Source organism: Oreochromis aureus, linkage group 3 (assembly GCF_013358895.1).
Source record: "Oreochromis aureus strain Israel breed Guangdong linkage group 3, ZZ_aureus, whole genome shotgun sequence".
NCBI classification, from domain to species: domain Eukaryota; kingdom Metazoa; phylum Chordata; class Actinopteri; order Cichliformes; family Cichlidae; genus Oreochromis; species Oreochromis aureus.
The window spans coordinates 3,745,972-3,766,447 of NC_052944.1; the positions used below are offsets into that span (position 1 = coordinate 3,745,972).

Genomic DNA, 20,476 nt, shown 5'->3' on the forward strand with positions numbered 1-20,476 from the left:
TTGTTTGTTAACATTTATTTATCCTTGTTTACAATCAACAGGTAATTTGAAAACTGTCTGACCAACAAAATGTACAATAAAATGTTGAAAAACAATTGACAAGGTGCCATCTTTCATAATGATTCAGTGTTTCATTTAACACAACTTTTGTTAACCCTAATGTATAACATAATTAACATTGAAAGACTTTTGAACTGCAGACTGTAGCAACATTACCACTTGTAGCCATATCGGCTTGTAAGATCAAGGCCTGACTTGAGAAACTTAACAACATCAGATGCGGAAGGCCTTGAGTCTGGGTCATAGCTCACCAAACCACCAAGAAAACTGTGTTTGTCACTGAGATGTGATAGGGCATGTGGTGGGGTTTTGGTGGCCATTAGTGCAGCCAGTTCTCTTTGTTTTTTAACAGTCCACGGAGCGGACCCCGTCAGGATCTCCAGATATGTGGCTCCGAGGGACCACATGTCTGTCTGGAACGAGGCCTCTTCAAACATCAGTATGCATTCAGGAGCCATGTAAAGATATGTGCCACCAGCTGGACCAATAACCTGGGCAGTGAACTTACTCCCTTGACGAAGCATCACAGTGTCTCTTATGTTTGCCATGCCCCAGTCTGTCAGGACTGCCTTCTTAGAAGGGTGGTGAACCTATAAGGTATACACACGAGAACTTATCAGGTTGTCTTAAATCTCACAAATGTTATCAAAACTGTCATTCCAAAGACCACAGCTCATAATTGAAAAAAAAAAACCCCTCAAAGCTTTTAGCACCCAGATCACCCAACCACTGCAGATTTATTCTGAGATTGTTTATTATACCTAACATTGAAATTAACAGATTGGATAATGATCAAACACGGTTTTATAGTCCTGTTCTTTTTTTTATCCCCATTCCACTTAAGAAAGTGGTACAGACTAATAGAACAATAGAAAAATTCAGTTTGTAAAGCCTAAACTTATTACAACATGTTTGGGAATTTTGTAGGTGTGCAACAACCAACATATTAAAGAAACAATGTAAGGCTTCCTACTTAAAAAAAAGTCCTTTATATGAATATACCAGAACAGTTCCTCGTTGAAATGTAGTGTTTAATAGACTGAAGAGAATAAAGTTCAATAAAGAAAAATTCAGTATGGCTTATGTAGAAATGTTTAGCTTATTTTAGAGCTTAGACATGTAGGAATGTTTAGTTTTTAGAGTTTAGAAATATGTTAACTTAGAATGTAGAATTATTGTAAAGACACTGACACTGCCCTCAATGTAATAAAGGCCTGATTGTGTCATGAACTTAGAAGTAGATTTTATGAGGCCCTCCCCCATTTGAGCTGTGAAACTAAGACAAAGAGGAGTTGATAAGTGGAAATTCCTCAGGGTATACTTAGGAGGGGGTTTCAACATTTGTGACTTGATAACGGTGGTCTGGAACGGAGATGGGTTTTTATGACATCCGGGAAGTCACTACATTGAGACACACACCTGCAGTGCTTTACTTTACGCACCCACACCCACATGCACACTCACTCACGTGTATGAGTGAGTGTGCATGAGTGAGTATGTGCGCATACCTGTGTGTATACACAGGTATGCGCATTATAGTCACTCACGAACACTCACGTAGAGTGCGTGGGAGCGCGCACATGTAGGCATTCACGTGCTCGCACACACACAAACATGTAAACATGGTGATTAGTTTTATGGCACCTCGTAGAGGGTTAGAAGGGGGTCACTTATACAAAAGTGCATGTAACGGACAAAGGAGTTGAGATCTGCAGAGGAAGTCCGGGGTTCTGTACATCTCCCTTCTATAAGCTATAATCAATAAGTGTGTATTAATAAAAATATTGTTAATTGACTACTCTGAGTCCCGGTGTTTTTTCTGGAAGCCTGACGAATACACGAACTGTGGTGAAACTGCTTTTTGCAACACTTACCATGACATTTGCTGGCTTTATATCCTGGTGAATGATTCTCTGTGCATGGATGTACTCTACTGCCATGGATAAGTCCAGTGATATGAAACCGGCATCATCCCCTTCAAGCTATCAAGACAATATATAATGGGACCTAAGACCAACAAAGTCAATGTTTGGAAGTGTCCATCAAAAATCCCTGATTGCAGTCCTCTTGTGAAACTGTAAGCAGAGGTGAATGGTGTGTGTGAGCAAGGTGGCCAACAAATCTGACTCAGTTACACCAGTCCTGTCTGGAGGACTGGACCAAAATCCCTGAAAAATATTGTAAGAATATTGTAGAAGAAAACCTAAAATGTCTGAACTCATCCATGTAAAAAAAAGCAATTCTACCAAAATAGTAAAGAAGCTTATTATTAGAAAGTTAAGATTATTATTTTACTAAGTTCATACTTTTCTGGCATATGGCAATTAAAGATCATTTTTGTAATTCTAAATGGTTGAAAACATGAGAGAAAAAAAATTAATCAGTCTTTTTATATGTTGTACGCAAAGATGGTTTCAAGTACATATTTAAAGAAATGCCAGCAATAAGAAGTTCTGTTTTAATATGATGGTATTAAGATTATTCACAAAATGTATTCAATATAAATGTATGAGTATTGGTACCTTCACCAAGCAGCTGTCTGTGTGAAGCACTTGCTGCAGGGTTGCGCCATGAATGTATTCAGCTGCCAACAAAAAGCAGGACTCAGTGCGGGCAACTGCCATTAGTCTGACGATGTTGGGGTGAGACAGTCTCCTAATAAAAAAAAAAAAAAAATAGAGGCATTACAGCTTGAGGAACAATCGATTTTGAAAATGAAACAAAAATAAGTGTGTCAAAGTTCTTACAGTGAAACATTTATCTCATGATGAATGTCGCTGTCCTCCATCCCTTGTTGGCCACACACGATCCTTTTAACAGCTGCTGGAGTACCATGAAAAGAACCTCTATATACCTTGCCAAATGTCCCTTCTCCCAGTAGATTGTCCTCGCTGTATGTAATTAAAGCCTCTTCCACATATGGAACACGTGGAAGATACACTTGGGGATAAAAAACACAAAGTAACATACATTAACATACAGCTACTGCTAAACATTCTTCTATTAACTGCTGGATTAGTAATATCTAGGTTTACTCCAGGAACTTGAGTACCAAATAGTGAAGAATGAAAACCTTTATTTACAATTTTGTCTGATGATATGATGTTAGCCCTAAATGCGAAATAATGCTTACATGATGGCGACTTTGGAGTTGTGTTGAAGGACTCTGCAAAATCTATCAAAAGCTCACTATTTCCAGCACCTTCAGATAGCTCTTCAGCTCCCTCCATAGCTTCTTTTGCCTCAATAACTGCATGTGGTAACATGTCTTGGCTCACTGCTCCACCTGGACCTAGAGATGACCCTACATTTTCCTCCTTCCTTTGCTTGGACTGGCTTTTCTTTCTGACTCTCCCTGTTTCAAATTCACCTGAGCTGGATGTTTCTGGATGGAAATCCTATGAACACATTCAGCCAAGATATACTTTTGCAGGGTGCACTGTGAAAATATCCACATTTATGACAATGATAAGAAATTAATTGGTCTGTTCAAAAAGAAGCCATGGTTTTACCTGTTCTGCAACATTTTGTCCTATGAGGGTTTCAGGAAGTTCATCTGCAGAATAAGATGCATATTACAAATGTGCAATGACCAAGGATAGTAAACAAGTGTGTAAAGGTTGGAAATGTAATGCAAACAAAATAAGAAGTCAATTTTAATGATTTAGTTAGATGTCCAGGCATTCACCTAAACTGCAACTTTCATCACCACCCACTTTAGTTACAGGGTCTTCATCTGTAAAATAACACATTAATTGCAATATATCTGAATGCCCACCATAGTCCGTGTACCACAGGGTGGGCAATTCCAGGCCCCGAGGGCGGTGTCCCTGCAGGTTTTAGATCTCACCTTGGGTCAACACACCTGAATCACATGATTAGTTCGTTACCAGGCCTCTGGAGAACATCAGGACATGTTGAGGAGATAATTTAGCCATTTAAATCAGCTGTGTTGGTTCAAGGACACATGTAAAACCTGTAGGGACACTGCCCTCGTGTCCACCCCTGGTGTACCATGTTCAATCACACAATCAAAAATATTCAATTTGGTTTGGGCAGGCACACACCTGAGATGGAACTTTGATCATCCAAACACACGACCTCTGTACAAAAAGTAAAATTATTTCATACCATACAAAATCGAGTGCTAGACAGTAGTTAATAGCAATATTGATCACTTTATTACCCAGTTGTCTTCGCCCGATGTATAGTGTTCTTTTCCACAGATGTGTAATATCAGAAACAGTTCTGTATTCTTTGTGGAAATCCTCCTTACTCCACCTGGTCCCGTCAGAATGACAAAGAGTGAACTCACTCCCCTCAGTACGCTCTGGCCAGAAGCGTTCTTTGGCTATGGTAATTAAATCATCATAGGTTTCATGGCCTTGCAGGATGATTCGAGGTGGAGCTTCAGTCCATTATTAACTTCTGGTACCGTCCACACCTTCTCGGAGTTCTTGGTTTCCACTCCATGGGAGCCATTCTGACCTAGCATCAAGGAGAAAAAGCAAAGTTTATGAAAAAATATGCCTTTTTAGACAGTTAATTATTAATATATTGCTGATAGTCATACACATAGCTTCACTTTTTAACTAACCTTCAATAATGATTTGCCATGGTCCAAACGTTTATCATTCAATGGAAATTGCCTTTTCTTTACTTGAGGCTGTAGTAGTTTCTTGGCTTTACCAAAGGCCTCTGCTGCACCTGTAATGGATGAAGTTGAAAGTTAATCAAACTGATCCGCAGAAAGTTCTATATTACAACTGATCTTAAAGCAAAATAATTGGGGTTTTCTTACTGAGAAATTCATTGCCACTTGTTGAAGGAGTGTCATCTGCAATATAAATAGGGCAGTGATGTGAAACATGTGCTTTATAGAATTCTACTACAATCACAGACTACTGCACACTGATCTGCTTTCAAAATGTATTGCATCTATAAATAAAGTGGTTAGTCAATCATAACCTGCTAAGCATATCATGTTATATAAAGGAGATTATTTTACATGTTGTTCAAAAGTATCAAAACCTACCTGATTTTTCTGCTACCAGGAGCTTTTTACGTTGTTATCAAAGCCTTTTGGGTAATCTCGCCTTCAAATAAAATTTTAGAAAGTAAGGAGTTATAGCTAGACTGTAGGAGCCAAATCCTACATGAGTATCTAACTTTTAAATTGCAATGAAGAAATCCATCTTTTGTCAGTTTTTTTTAAACTAGGGCACTCCGACAATATCACAAAGTAATAACTATATACGTCTTTTAACATGCATATTAATTAAGAGAAGTAAATAGGAATACCAAACAATGTTAAACCATTAAAGCACGATATTGTCAGGGTTGTTGGCAGTTAAAAAGGAAATTGCAAGCATTACAAAAACATTTAATAAAGCGTTTGATTACCATTTTCAAGGTCTTTTTTCAGCTGCTCGTAAGCTTTCAGCTTGTCCATTTGCTGAAACATATACAAAACAATTACTAAACAGTTTAAATTTAAATCACGTTTCACCACCACTGTCGCTAGCTAGAAACGAATTGGCCAGACAAGAATAGTGCTGATTTGGTTTCGTACAAAACTAGATTTCCTTCTTTGATAGGTAACTTTCACAACATTACCGCAACTTAATATCACACAACTGTGTCAAAAATATGAACAAAAGGGAGAAAAGTTAAACTTACCTTGTGTCGTTAGGAGCCTGGACCGCGGTAAAACTCCGGTGAGGTCAATGACCTTGCGCTCTCCCACTGTCACACGTTGATGACGTATTTGGAAATCAATTTGGATGGGACATGACAACAGCGCCACCTGCAGGAAGGTTTTCTGAGACCTGACAATTTTCCATGTGAGTCTGAGACCTGACAATTTACCATGTGAGTCTGAGACTTGACAATTTACCATGTGAGTCTGAGACCTGACAATTTTCCATGTGAGTCTGAGACCTGACAATTTACCATGTGAGTCTGAGACCTGACAATTTACCATGTGAGTCTGAGACTTGACAATTTTCCATGTGAGTCTGATACCTGACAATTTACCATGTGAGTCTGAGACCTGACAATTTACCATGTGAGTCTGATACCTGACAATTTACCATGTGAGTCTGAGACTTGACAATTTACCATGTGAGTCTGAGACCTGACAATTTTCCATGTGAGTCTGAGACCTGACAATTTACCATGTGAGTCTGAGACCTGACAATTTACCATGTGAGTCTGAGACCTGACAATTTACCATGTGAGTCTGAGACTTGACAATTTACCATGTGAGTCTGAGACCTGACAATTTTCCATGTGAGTCTGAGACCTGACAATTTACCATGTGAGTCTGATACCTGACAATTTTCCATGTGAGTCTGAGACCTGACAATTTACCATGTGAGTCTGAGACCTGACAATTTACCATGTGAGTCTGATACCTGACAATTTTCCATGTGAGTCTGAGACCTGACAATTTACCATGTGAGTCTGAGACCTGACAATTTTCCATGTGAGTCTGAGACCTGACAATTTTCCATGTGAGTCTGATACCTGACACCTTTTTTCCTGAGACCTGACGATGTCCTAAAATGTACACCGTACACCAGACCATTTACAACAGTCAGACACAAGTTCGTCCTCAATTTGCCTGACATTTCTTTGGCTTAAAAAATCCTAAAAGGAAGATTGATTCATTGATTGTTTTTAATCAAAACAACTGTCTCTGTTCATTGCAAATCAACGTTAATTATTATAGTTTAATAAAAGAGAATTTAGTTTACCCCCACATTTACGACAATTTAGCAGGCGCGTGTAACCATGGTAACGAGTTATTTTACAGCAGTCACAACTGCAGCCTCGCGCTACCGACTGAAACTTGCTAGCTTCCGACGTGATTTGGCGTTGCTTCATATGCTACGTGTTTGTAGCATTGACTCTGAGACAACTTTTGAGTCACATTAACACCATGCACAGCCGCAGCCCTGACTTCTGCGTGGTGTGTGGAACTGGTGACTGCCCGAGTGAGTACAAAGTGTATAACTCCTACTATCACGTAAAGCGGACACGCGCGCATCACCTTCTCGGAGTGGAAGCGGATGAGGAGGAAGGATCAACTCGCCATGGTTTACCTGGAGCAGGTGAAAGGACGGGCCCAATCAACCAAACTAACGCCAGTTCTTCAGTAACTGACCAGGGATGCTCAAGCATCCCTGCACTAACGGTAAGTTATTTTAACACAAGCCGGAGAAACGAGCTGCAGAAGCTGTGACATAATGTTAGCATTTACTGTGCCTGATCCAAGCACGCCCATTAAACGTGTTGGGTTTTTTTGACAGAGTCATGTTGTACTTTTATTTTAGCCGTCATGAGTGGCAGACTAGTTGCTTTGTTAAATTCAGTAACTCACCTGAAACGTAAATGAGACCTGCGGCAGAAACGCAAATGTGCAGTCTAGTCACATTGGGTTGTTTTTCACTCATCCGTTCGCTCCGGTGAATGCATCCAAACTTTGCAGAAAGTCCTGTTAGTTTAAAAAAAGTTGATCTCATGTTGAAATACATGTTAAAATCAGCTGGTAAAAGCCAGTCAGCTAACTGAATAGGTCGCTATCATGTTTACATATAATGGGTTCAAGGTCAACTTAGAAAATTACTATTAAGCAAAGCAAACCAAAACGACCTCATAATGTTTTCAAAGTTACCGTAAAAAAATAACTAAATAAACACAATAATAAATACTCATCTTCACATTAATAAGAGCATTAAAGTTAATATTAAAAGTAACACAAAATTCCCCTTTTTTCCCGTTTTTGCTTTTGAGTAACTGATTACTGTTATTTTCATTGTTGGTTATTTTTTTAAAAGGTGAAACTACTACATGTAACTAATTTCTAATTGTCAGTAAGTTGTGACAGTAAGTAACTGGTGACATAACAAATTACTTTCATACAAACTGATCAGTGAGTTATTTTATATATTTTTTTAAATGAGTAATCAGTTATAAATAACTATTTAAATTTCCTAAGTAACAGTAAGACTACTGACAACTCTAACATTAATTGTGACCTTTTTCTAAAACAATATAATTATTTTTCTAAACAGAAACAACTGTTATGTAAATCTTTTCAAAATGGGCCAATAAACAAGTGATTCAATTTTGGAGGTTGATCAGGCGTGGTCAATGAAACTGTACTGAGGTGCTTGGCGAAGGTGTGCACTCTCTGTGTGCTTTGCTAGTCTTATTGATTTATTTTCAAGTACTGTTTTTTTTGTTTGTTTTTTTTTGTCATTTAAATTGTAATTTTACAAGCTCAAATTAAAGACACCAACCAATAAAAATACATCTACCTTGTACCTTATGGGCATGAATCTAGCTTATCCAGCTAATTAATGCAATATTGTTTGGTGGTTGCTACCTACCTACAAATGCAACTATTTATTTCTGTTTTAATAGATATGTTTGTTGTCATTCTGTTTCAGAGTGGATTTCAAGAAGATGGAGAGGGTCACATGAATCTTGACATTTATAAACATGCAACTGCATTTCTTCTTCAAGCCGAGGAAACCCATCGACTGACACGGGTAATTTATGCCATTAATTTTCCATTAAATTGTATTTCATTGTAAGAGAACCTAAAAGCAATATGCTTAACTTATGCTTAACAGCGCTCAAGCTGTAACTTGGGCACTGTTCAGCCTTGGCATCCTGAATGATCTGATCATAAATGGACAGCTTTAGGTATGTGAGTGAAACACATACCATTAGAATGTGTCTCCACGTAATTCATGAGTGGCCACTCAGATCTCACTCCCCCACTATACATGGAAATAGACATGTTATGTTGCATCAAAAATCTGCCAAAAATCCACTACATTTCCTTAGCATGATCTAAGAATAGAGACAACAGAATATATGCAATTTAATCTTTCAATTTGCATTTTCCACCGATTCCTCAAAATGCATTATAATCAAGTGAAAACAAGGTCTTAAACCTGCAATATTAGCAATATTATTATTTACAAAAATTTTTTTTGAGGAAATAACTTATTTTGATCATTGCATCCCACTAACAGTTCCATGATCAAAAAGTGTGTCTCTGTGAGTTTGCATGTCAACTGTGTTTTCATATGAATTCTGTAATTAAGGATTATCCTTTGTTTTTTCCTCCTCCCCAGAGAGCTGTTAACCACATCGTGACTGGAGTCCAGCAATATCAGGCCATATTATTGTAACACCTAAAACAACAAATGAGTGACATGATGAGAGACATTCTGGGGACCTGGGTCAACTAAAGAGTGATGCAGTCGGGGTATTTGACCAGTTTGTTGACCCTTTCACTCAGATTGCTTCCACCCATTTGCAGGACAAGACCATCAAAGAACTGTTAAAACCAGTTGAACCAGAGATTGTTGTCACAAAACAAACAGTCTGTTACATGAAGTGTGGAGACTCCAGAGTTCTTGCCATTAAGGACCATTGTTTTCATTATATACCATTGGTGAAAAGACATCCAAGAGTGCTTGCAATGATGGACGAGAGACCAAAGCCAAAAGGGGAAACTGGACTTTCACTGAATTGCTTCTTTTTGTTAGCCAGGAACAATCAGATTATCATTTTAAACGTAAACTCCAGTTCGAGCGACTTTGAACGTTACATTTAATTGTTTTAAGGCAGAAACATCAGGTTTCCTTTGGGACCTGAACGTAGCGTTCTTACGGGAGGTTGCCGGCAGTTGATTGGAGATCTGTGGATCTGTTGTTCTCTTATTGGTTCTTTGCATCTCGTGCTCTTTCTGAGGCCTCAAGCGGCACGCAGCCAAGCGCAGCGCGCTGTGCCTCTTAAAGCGATCCGTAACAAAGACCGTAACGGAAATGACCGCAGTTCATGCTCAAAATAAAATACTGGATAGTTTTTGGATAAAGTGCACCGTAGTTAGCAGTCATTAAAATAAATTTAAAGATAAATAATGACACTGTAGTGATAATTAATATTAATTATTAATAATTACTATTACTATTAATTATTAATATACTAGAGGGTGGTGTTGACTCACAAATGAGGGAATTAGCCTAAATTAACTATGATTCTGTGTTTATGCCTGTCATGTCATTATGATAATCTTTTTCTGGTATCTGGTTCTGTCCATGCTCAATCTGGTATGGGGTTCTCTGTAATACTGAATGTGAGAGATGTTGAACCAGTGAAAGAGATGTTTATGTTATTTCTTATTTGTATTCATTTTAGAACCACATCCTTACTCGCCAGCGAGAGTGTGAGTTCGATGTGGGCTCGTTGTAAATAAAGTTCTTCAACACTCTGACATCATTCCACGCCCTGAAAGAACCTTTTTTACCAGGGAACAGTACAGAATCACGTTTCAGAGAAAGTGGACTAGGGTGTCCACTATACGATTCTGCTAAGATTAATCACATCTGCAGCATCTGGAAAGAGTTATGAGAGAGCAAAACACATTGCAATGCTGTAATTATTTCTTTTTTTGTTGATTTTACCCATTATTTGAGGTCACTGGAGTTTGATGTTAATAGTTTGGAAATCTAGCTTTTGGCAGTTACGTTTATGTGGTTATGATGTATTTTGTATTCTGTTCGAGCAACTGGTTTAAATTCTTTGAACAAACCAGATTTGGTTAAGTAAACCCTCTGTAAGCGCTGAAACATTTCTCTGTCAATGGCTTTTATTTGAAAACGAAATTAGAATTAGAACATTTTAATATGCTTGGATAAGACTTTAATAGTTTTGTGAAATATTTTAACAAACATTTGTGGAAATGCTCATTTAGGTTCGGGGGATGCGTCTACATGTATTCTTGTGACGTTTGAAAGTGGATGAGTGCCTGAAACGCCTCCTACACTTTTGACAGATGTACGGTTTCTCTCCTGTGTGGATTCGCTGATGACGCTTCAGATGTGATGACACACTGAAACCCTTCCCACACTGATCACAGGAGTGGGGCTTGTCTTCAGTGTGGTTATGCTGATGTACCTTCAGACTATATAGATGACTGAAGCTCTTTCCACACTCATTGTAGGCATAGGGCTTTTCTCCAGTGTGGATATGCTGATGAACCTTCAGGTCTGATGATCTACTGAAGCTCTTTCCACACTCATTGTAGGCATAGGGCCTTTCTCCAGTGTGGATACGCTGATGAACCTTCAGGTCTGATGATCTACTGAAGCTCTTTCCACACTCATTGCAGGCATAGGGCTTTTCTCCAGTGTGGATACGCTGATGAACCTTCAGGTCTGATGATCTACTGAAGCTCTTTCCACACTCATTGCAGGCATAGGGCCTTTCTCCAGTGTGGATACGCTGATGAACCTTCAGGTCTGATGATCTACTGAAGCTCTTTCCACACTCATTGCAGGCATAGGGCTTTTCTCCAGTGTGGATACGCTGATGAACCTTCAGGTCTGATGATCTACTGAAGCTCTTTCCACACTCATTGTAGGCATAGGGCCTTTCTCCAGTGTGGATACGCTGATGAACCTTCAGGTCTGATGATCTACTGAAGCTCTTTCCACACTCATTGCAGGCATAGTGCTTTTCTCCAGTGTGGATACGCTGATGAACCTTCAGGTCTGATGATCTACTGAAGCTCTTTCCACACTCATTGTAGGCATAGGGCCTTTCTCCAGTGTGGATACGCTGATGAACCTTCAGGTCTGATGATCTACTGAAGCTCTTTCCACACTCATTGCAGGCATAGTGCTTTTCTCCAGTGTGGATACGCTGATGAACCTTCAGGTCTGATGATCTACTGAAGCTCTTTCCACACTCATTGTAGGCATAGGGCTTTTCTCCAGTGTGGATACGCTGATGAACCTTCAGGTCTGATGACCTACTGAAGCTCTTTCCACACTCATTGTAGGCATAGGGCCTTTCTCCAGTGTGGATACGCTGATGAACCTTCAGGTCTGATGACCTACTGAAGCTTTTTCCACACTCATTGCAGGCATAGGGCCTTTCTCCAGTGTGGATACGCTGATGAACCTTCAGGTCTGATGATCTACTGAAGCTCTTTCCACACTCATTGTAGGCATAGGGCCTTTCTCCAGTGTGGATACGCTGATGAACCTTCAGGTCTGATGATCTACTGAAGCTCTTTCCACACTCATTGCAGGCATAGTGCTTTTCTCCAGTGTGGATACGCTGATGAACCTTCAGGTCTGATGATCTACTGAAGCTCTTTCCACACTCATTGTAGGCATAGGGCTTTTCTCCAGTGTGGATACGCTGATGAACCTTCAGGTCTGATGACCTACTGAAGCTCTTTCCACACTCATTGCAGGCATAGGGCTTTTCTCCAGTGTGGATACGCTGATGAACCTTCAGGTCTGATGATCTACTGAAGCTCTTTCCACACTCATTGTAGGCATAGGGCTTTTCTCCAGTGTGGATACGCTGATGAACCTTCAGGTCTGATGATCTACTGAAGCTTTTTCCACACTCATTGCAGGCATAGGGCCTTTCTCCAGTGTGGATACGCTGATGAACCTTCAGGTCTGATGATCTACTGAAGCTCTTTCCACACTCATTGCAGGCATAGGGCTTTTCTCCAGTGTGGATACGCTGATGAACCTTCAGGTCTGATGATCTACTGAAGCTCTTTCCACACTCATTGCAGACATAGGGCTTTTCTCCAGTGTGGATACGCTGATGAAGTTTCAGGTCTGATGACTGACTGAAGCGCTTGTCACACTCATTGCAGGAGTAGGGTTTTTCCGCAGTGTGACGCTTCAAATGTGATAAACTCCTGAATCTTTTCCCACACTGGTCAAAGAGGCAGACATTGCCTCCTTGTTGGCTGGGAAGATCAAGCTGTTCTTCAAAAAACTCTACCCCAACCACCTCATGAAGTCTGTCTGGGTTGTTCTGGTTTTAAAGAGAAAGAAGAAAGAGACAGAGTGACAACAATCTAAAACATTGTCACGTCTGCTGAGGCAGACGGTGTGGAGATGAAAGTGTGTATGGGCTCAAAATGTGGTCATAAATATTTTGTACTTGTAAATCAGGATTTGTATGTGTAAAAAGAATTTGTGTGTGTGTACAAAAAAAAAAAAAAAAAAAAAGAAAAAAAGATTTGTGTGTGGACTTAGCCAAAAAAAACCCCTGCAAGTTACAAGTACGAATTTTGACCCTATTTGTCTTCCTTTCATCTGATTGGTCAACAGTGTTGGTCAAGTTACTTGAAAAAAGTAATCAGTTACTAATTACTGATTACTTCCCCCAAAAAGTAATCCCGTTACTTTACTGATTACTTATTTTCAAAAGTAATCAATTACTTAGTTACTTAGTTACTTTTTAAAAACACGATTTACAACCTGAATAGGTGATAAAGCGATAGATCTTTCAGCCCAATTCTACTTTTTCTGCATAATTCATCATACAAAATGTAATCAAATGGAAAAGTCTCTTTTTAAAACTTGTTTTATTAGTTTTAATCTTTTAACTTTATGCATCAAGCAAAAATTAAATTATATGCAACATTCTCTGACTGGAAGAAATTTGTTTAACATTTAAACCTATTTTCTGCACATTCCAGCACATAAAATAAAATATTTTTTTGTGTTTACACTCACTCTTTCACATAGATGCAAGTAAAACACAGCAGAAAATAAATAAAATCAAAGACTAGCGGTCCTGTTGCTCTATTTTCACCTGTAAAGCAGGACTGGGGTAGGCGGAGGAGGTTTGCCCTGGTGCAGGTGTGCTGCAGCGGTCAGTGGAAGAATCCGCGAGTTTCTCTGTGAATTTCACATTACGTCGTAGTACACTCGGTGCTTGCTTGGAAGTTTAGGGTTTTTTCGCTGTAAAAGAAGTTTTCTTCCCACGCACAACGGACACTAATGTTTTTGTCACTTTTTATGGAATCAAACTCAAAATAAGGTCAGTACTTCCACGCTTTAAACGCTGCATGCCACACTCTGTCCCGCACTCGATATATTATGATCTGCAGACAGCTGTTGTCACGAACGTCGCACTCGCTTACGTCACTGTCATGAGACGTTCTCGCAAAAAATCACGGTTTTAGTAACGCAGTAACGCAGCGTTCCTACGTGAAAGTAACGGTAATCTAATTACCGTTTTTGCAATAGTAATCCCTTACATTACTCGTTACTTGAAAAAAGTAATCAGATTACAGTAACGCGTTACAAGTAACGCGTTACTGCCCATCTCTGTTGGTCAATGTCATGTCAATCACAAATGTAACAATCCAATCAGAGAACAGATGGGTTTGGCTGTCGGAGGGGCACTTTTTTGAACTGCAGGTCCTTGAAGGGTAATACAATTTGAAGCTGGAGGATCTCTATATAAATATCCGATAGCAGCTAGGTCCGCTAACTTTCAGCAGCTGTTGAAAGGATAACGTTGTGGTATATCAGTGGTTAGAAATACCATTATTACTTTAGGATTAGTTTAACACAAAGTCAGGGCTGACCCGGGACCATTGCTGTGAGTCACAGTGCGCAGCATAAAGGTCCTTTGAAAGTTACATGTCTACTTTTTAATGCACAGATACAATAAACAATCTGCAATTTTCTAATTATTCTAAATATTCTTAACTATTTAAACATCTTTCAGTATCCTGCTATGTTTGCACACTATGTGTACGCTAATTTAAACAACTGTACTGTACTCTGCTCTGGTAACTATTGTCCATGATGTAAATATGTAAAAATTGTGCTTCTGTTCTGTGTCCTGTTCTGTTTGTATATGTGTGTTTTTGCTGCTGATACAACCAAATTTCCCCTTGTGGGACAATTAAAGGATTATTCTATTCTATTCTATTCTTTCACATCAGATGCAGGATGTGCTGCTAATGCTAACTAAAAGCAAAGGATCCAGAATTTGTTGCGCTGGCTGCTGAGCTCTGTGGGTTTTTGCAGCAGCTCTACTAGATGCACCTGCTCCTTGTCGTTTCTGTCTCTGACTTTATGTCCTCTACAAGAGTTTCTGTTTTTTTTGCTGGTTCTTCAAATGTTCAATAAAAACATGTATGCTAATTCATAACGAAGAAAGCTTTGTAATGAAGACTGTCATTTCCAAAACACTGCCCGCCCCCCCGCGGTCCGCAGCGCTGTTGAAAAGGCTGTGGAAGTCTCTGTATTAAACACGTAGACCTGTGACACAAAAATCACCAAACTCGGACGACCACAGACTGTTTTCCTTCGTGGTGATGAAGGAAAACGCTGGGTTGGCATGTAAAAGGGCATTTATTCCCTTCAAAGACCTGCAGTTCAAAAAAAGTGCAACTCCGACAGCCAAACCCATCTGTTCTCTGATTGGATTGTTACATTTGTGATTGACATGACATTGACCAATCAGATGAAAGGAAGAAAAATAGGGTCAAAATTCGTACTTGTACCTTGCAGGGTTTTTTTTGGCTAAGTCCACACACAAATTCTTTTTACACACACAAATCCTGATTTACAAGTACAAAATATTTATGACCACATTTTGAGCCCATAAGTGTGGACACAAATGCAGGAAACGGAGATGGAGTGAGAAGATAAAATAAAATCAAGCTTTTATTTTGGGCTGCAGGAAACACTACAAAACAAAGGGCAAAGGGAAATTGAGATAAACTAGCAAAACCCTAAATTGGGGAATGCTTTGGTAGACATAATTAGTGTATGAATTCTAGAGTAACGGCTGATAAAGAAAATGTTTTTGGCTTTAACTCTAATGTTTTCCTCCTTGCCAAATTTCATTCAAGTCTATTACTCTCTATCACACATGAGTACACTAGCATGTGTTCTTCTAGTGTCAGCAGGTTATAACATAACAAAAGTAATGGTTGGACTGCAAACAAAAGCCAGAAATGTAAAGTCAAAGAAAACAGAGCATGTCACAAAGCCTCAAATACGGATGTCAGCATATGTAGACGTAATCTCCGTGAGCTCAGCAGCCATTTTGGAACAAGTTCAGGCAGTTATTTCACAGCTTTGACTTAAATAAGTGGTGAGAGAGACATAACTACATTTAGATGATGACTAGGACATAAAAACTGCTTGTATTAAATCATTAAATCTGATTGAAATCAGTTAAACCTTATGAATACCAAAACAAAGACTACATTAATCTAAATATTTTAGTTTGCTATGTATGCTTGTTTTCCCCTGCCAGCCAATAAAGCTGTGATTTTGAGTTCATCCCTCGAGTCTGAGTGCCTGCATTTTGGGTCCAGCTCCTGCCTGGTTAAAGGGACTTACCTCTGCCAGTGTCAGCATTTGCTGCTGGTTCTCATCGTCCACAAACTCCTCCATCGGTGAATCAGCTCTGACAAACATAAAGATAACAAGTTAGAGTAAATGATTCATTTACTGCCATAAAACAACACCGATGTTAAGGCTTATCACTCAGGTACAAGAAATATTTGTAAGAAGAAATATTTGTGAGTAGCAATAAGAAAGATAATCCAGATAGATACTTCAAATTTACAGACATTTCATCTTAAGGCTGTGCAGTTTTTAAAGAAAAACTGGATGTGAAACATTAATTCAATTTAAATTAAAGTAAGGAGAAGTGCAAAACACTCTGAATGTCCTTTGATTCACTAGAACAACTACTAACCATCAGGTACAAATGAAACAAGTGAAGAAAGCTTGTTCTTAACTCTGAGATGTAAATTAAGTGATTCAATCCTGTTTACTGGTCACCTTCACAAAGTTCACAGAGCTCTGAAAGATGCACTGATAGTTCCCATGGTAACCAAAGTTGACTCCAATTCAAAAGGTCCCAGAAGTGAATTTAAAAGTCAACACCAAGTATTTGAACATTAAAAGACGTCATTTAATGAATTTTCCGAATTTGCAAGACAATCTTTTATACATTGTTGTTGAATTATTTGCTCTGATGTGTGACATTGTTAAAATGACTACACAGCTTCTTCCTAAAACTCATTGATCTGGGGGTATGATTTCACTTTGGGTGTGGTCCTGTGTTCAAATGCTATATGTGTTGTTGTGCTAAGTTTTGTGTTGTTGGTGCAAGTACTAAACATGAAGCTCACAAAAAAAAGCTTGAAAATGAAAGAAGCGGCGTCAAAAATGAATGTTTCGTTTTTCCTTTTTTTATTAGTTCACTAAGGCTAAGTAACAAACATGATCAGTTAATGTCTCAACAACAGTCACTTGAAGGCACAGACCACGAAGTACAGAGAAAATCCCACTAACCGGTCAACCCCAATGAGCAAGCCCTTGGCCACAGCGGGAAGGAAAATCTCCCTTTTAGCCGAACCAGACTGGAGGACGGGCAGACGTCTGACCGACTGGTGGAGAGGGAGGGACTCACATGGTGGATACACATCTCTCACAGACGGTGAGAGGACAAAGACAAAAGTGTCACCTCATATCAGGCGGCACCTCCAGGGCTGAAAACTGAAACCTGTGCAGAAGTGCCAAAAACTGCAATTCCCCTAACGGCCTCTGGAGCCTGCATCCAAAAGTGAGACAACCCCAGCAGCCCCCTATATGAGCACTGTTACAGTTTACAGCTGTAGCTTTTTAGCAGGCCTCACCTCTGCCAATCCAAGTGACCCACCTGTGTCACACACACTGTGAAGCTAAGCAGTGTGTCACAATGAAAGCTCCTGCTGCTTCCATGGTTTATATACACATGCTGTGTGGATCTGTGTCTGAAGGAGCAGAATACATTGGGACGCACACTCATTGTGTCCCAAGTGTCACTTTCAAACTATAAAATACAAAAATAAAATCAGCAGCGTTTGCTCTGCTGGTCTCTAAAGAGGACATCAGGCTAAATACATCTACTGTTGTTAAATTAGTGCGACACACCATGATGAGCTGCACTCAGACTGATACAGCCACATAGTACGTGACAGCTCAAATAATTAATCAAGAATAATCCCCCAGATATATAACAATACTCAATCTGGAAATGGCAAAGCCGACCAGCCAAGACAGAGCAGCATGTTTGTTTACTGCGGTGCGCAGCTCGTCCTGACGTTTCCTACATTTCCCACAGGCCAAAGCGCTTCACCACAAAGCTTCCGTACACACGAGGCCATCCACAAATATCTGCTGATCGTAATACGGAGAAAACTAAACTGTAAAGTCGTCCGGACACAACTTAGCACTGAACAGGACCTGCTAATAGCAGCTTTCCATCAACACAAGCTAATGCTAACGTTATACAGCTGACGGTAGATTCACTGTTATAGACACGCGGCTGTAACTGTAACTGCAGCAGGCTAAGAAAGACTAACGAAGCTCAGTTAAAGTTATACATGCTGTTCAAAAAACTTTACCCCCTTCAAATCTCATGAACCCATACTTTACTCATAATGCAACATAGAAAACATATGAGCTCATTGTGAATTTGGTGGCAGCAACATCCCAAAAAGCTTGGACTTTTGGGAGAGCATCATTTTTGTCTGATATAAGGGACAGAGCTGCTCAACAGTCCTCCTTAAATATGTAAAAGACATCATCTCCATGGGAGCACATGTTGCTCTAAAACCTGTGTATATAATTCAGTCTTGGTTCCTTTCCAAATGTGCAAGATGCCAATTCCATAGGCACTGATCTAATGCCAACCATCAGAGATGCAGCCTTTTTAAACCGAACACTGATAACAAACTTCAGCTCAGACATGTAAAGCGTCTCATTACAGACGATTTGCAGCCGGCGAGCCTTCAAAGTCTTGGGTCTGAGTTGAGTCCGTAAGAAACCATGTCGGCCGGTTTGGAAGCACGAAGCGAGGCTCCAAATGCTCCACCAGACCGCCGACAGGTCCCACACACCACAGCCGTTCTATCACGTGACACATACTGCTCCTGTGTGCTGAGGTCATGTGTTGGGTTACGCCAGTAGATCGGATTACTTTTTTTTTTTTTTTTATCACTTATATACGATCCAGTAATTTAGGTCAGTATCGGACTGATACCGATACGCAACATCGGATCGGTCCATCTCTAGTTCAGATGGCTTTTAATGAGCCTTATAAACTCTGTTAAACAGTCAGAGTGTTTCTCTAACAGCAGGAGCCTCTTTACACTCAACTTCACACAGACGAGCTGAGGAATGATCAAGCAAACTTCTTCTTCTGTCATTTTTAACAGCAGCTTGCATCCAAAGATGTTGCATTACTGCCATCTCCTGGCTTTTACTCTTACTTCTCTCTTTTTTTTTTTTTTTTTTAATATTAAACTTTATTAAGAAACAGTATACAGAACATGTATACAACCAGAACAAAATTAACATATGCCTGGGGGTGTAAAACAAAGAATTACAAACATTCAAATAATTTGTAATTACTACAAATAGTAATAGTTTTCATAGCCTTTTTGTTAAATGATCCACTAATCAATTTTATGTAACATAAAACATCATTATAGTAATGTTTAAATTAGGCTCTTTGTTACTGTATTTGCATTTGTGAAAATAAAATTTAGCTAAGATAACTAACAAGTTTATTATAAAGTAAACATCTTCTTTTTTTTGCCTTCGAAAGAAACAAAATACAACATTTTCCCATTTCACAGTAAAGTCTTTATAGAGATGTCCAGCAATGAATCTACTGAAGTCTTTCCAAAATGTTCTAGCGTATGAACAGATCCAGAAGAGGTGCTGCACAGTCTCAGGATGGCTTCCACGAAATCCACAGTTCACATTTATGTCCCTTTTGAACTTTGTCATATAATGATTAGCAGGATAAAATTTATGCAGTATTTTAAATGAGACTTCCTTCACTTTATTCGTTACCAGATACTTGTTAGGAATCGTCCATACTCTTTTCCAGTTAATGTCACTGACAAAGGAATTCCAATAAGAGACCACATATGGAATAGTTAGAGATTCTGTCTGGAACAAAGCACGAATATTCTTATTACTTTTACTATGGTTTGTTAGACAGATTCTTCCTATGTGTGAATCTAAAGGGTTGGGGAGAGAAACAGATGATATGCAAGGTTGAATACCTTTAAAAAGCATTATAATACCCGTAGGTATTGCATCAAATAATATGGCATATTCTTTGGGTGTGGCTGGAAATTTATAGGTGTTTAAGAATTCTGAATAGGACATAAGCTGCCCATTAGGATTAAACAGCTGACTCACTAAAACAATCCGTTTCTCAACCCACCTAGAAAAAAATAAAGATTTATTTTTATACACTATGTTCCTATTATTCCAAATTGAATACGTATGGGGTGTAAAGTTGTGTTTATATATAAGGGACCAAGCTAATAGAACTTGTTTGTGAAACATCGAAAGGTTTTCTGGAAGCTTATCTATATTACAATCACAACCTAAGATAAAACTTAGACCACCAAACTTAGAGAAAATGTAGTGAGGAATAAAATTCCAAATGGATACTGGGTTTTTAAGAAAATGTTTAGCCCAATTAATCTTAAATGTATTGTTTAGAGTAGTAAAATCCAAAACATTGAGACCAC

General features: G+C 39.1%; 2 protein-coding genes across 2 annotated transcripts; both read right to left on the reverse strand.

Moving 5' to 3' along the window:
• Positions 1-4,464, reverse strand: LOC120432725 (mitogen-activated protein kinase kinase kinase 2-like). The gene is made up of 9 exons (XM_039609154.1): positions 4,247-4,464; positions 4,128-4,163; positions 3,749-3,796; positions 3,573-3,616; positions 3,194-3,458; positions 2,808-3,000; positions 2,583-2,715; positions 1,935-2,042; positions 1-650 (listed from the first exon to the last, which is right to left on the reverse strand). The coding sequence occupies exons 5-9, from the start codon at positions 3,324-3,326 to the stop codon at positions 213-215; spliced, it is 1,005 nt and encodes a 334-aa protein (XP_039465088.1). The 5' UTR covers positions 3,327-3,458; positions 3,573-3,616; positions 3,749-3,796; positions 4,128-4,163; positions 4,247-4,464; the 3' UTR covers positions 1-212.
• A 5,415-nt stretch (positions 4,465-9,879) lies between these two features.
• LOC120438728 (zinc finger protein 271-like) lies at positions 9,880-16,365 on the reverse strand. Its single transcript, XM_039609150.1, has 2 exons — positions 16,272-16,365; positions 9,880-12,930 (listed from the first exon to the last, which is right to left on the reverse strand). Exons 1-2 carry the CDS (start codon positions 16,347-16,349, stop codon positions 10,834-10,836), a joined length of 2,175 nt encoding a protein of 724 aa, XP_039465084.1. The 5' UTR covers positions 16,350-16,365; the 3' UTR covers positions 9,880-10,833.
• Positions 16,366-20,476: the final 4,111 nt, after the last annotated feature.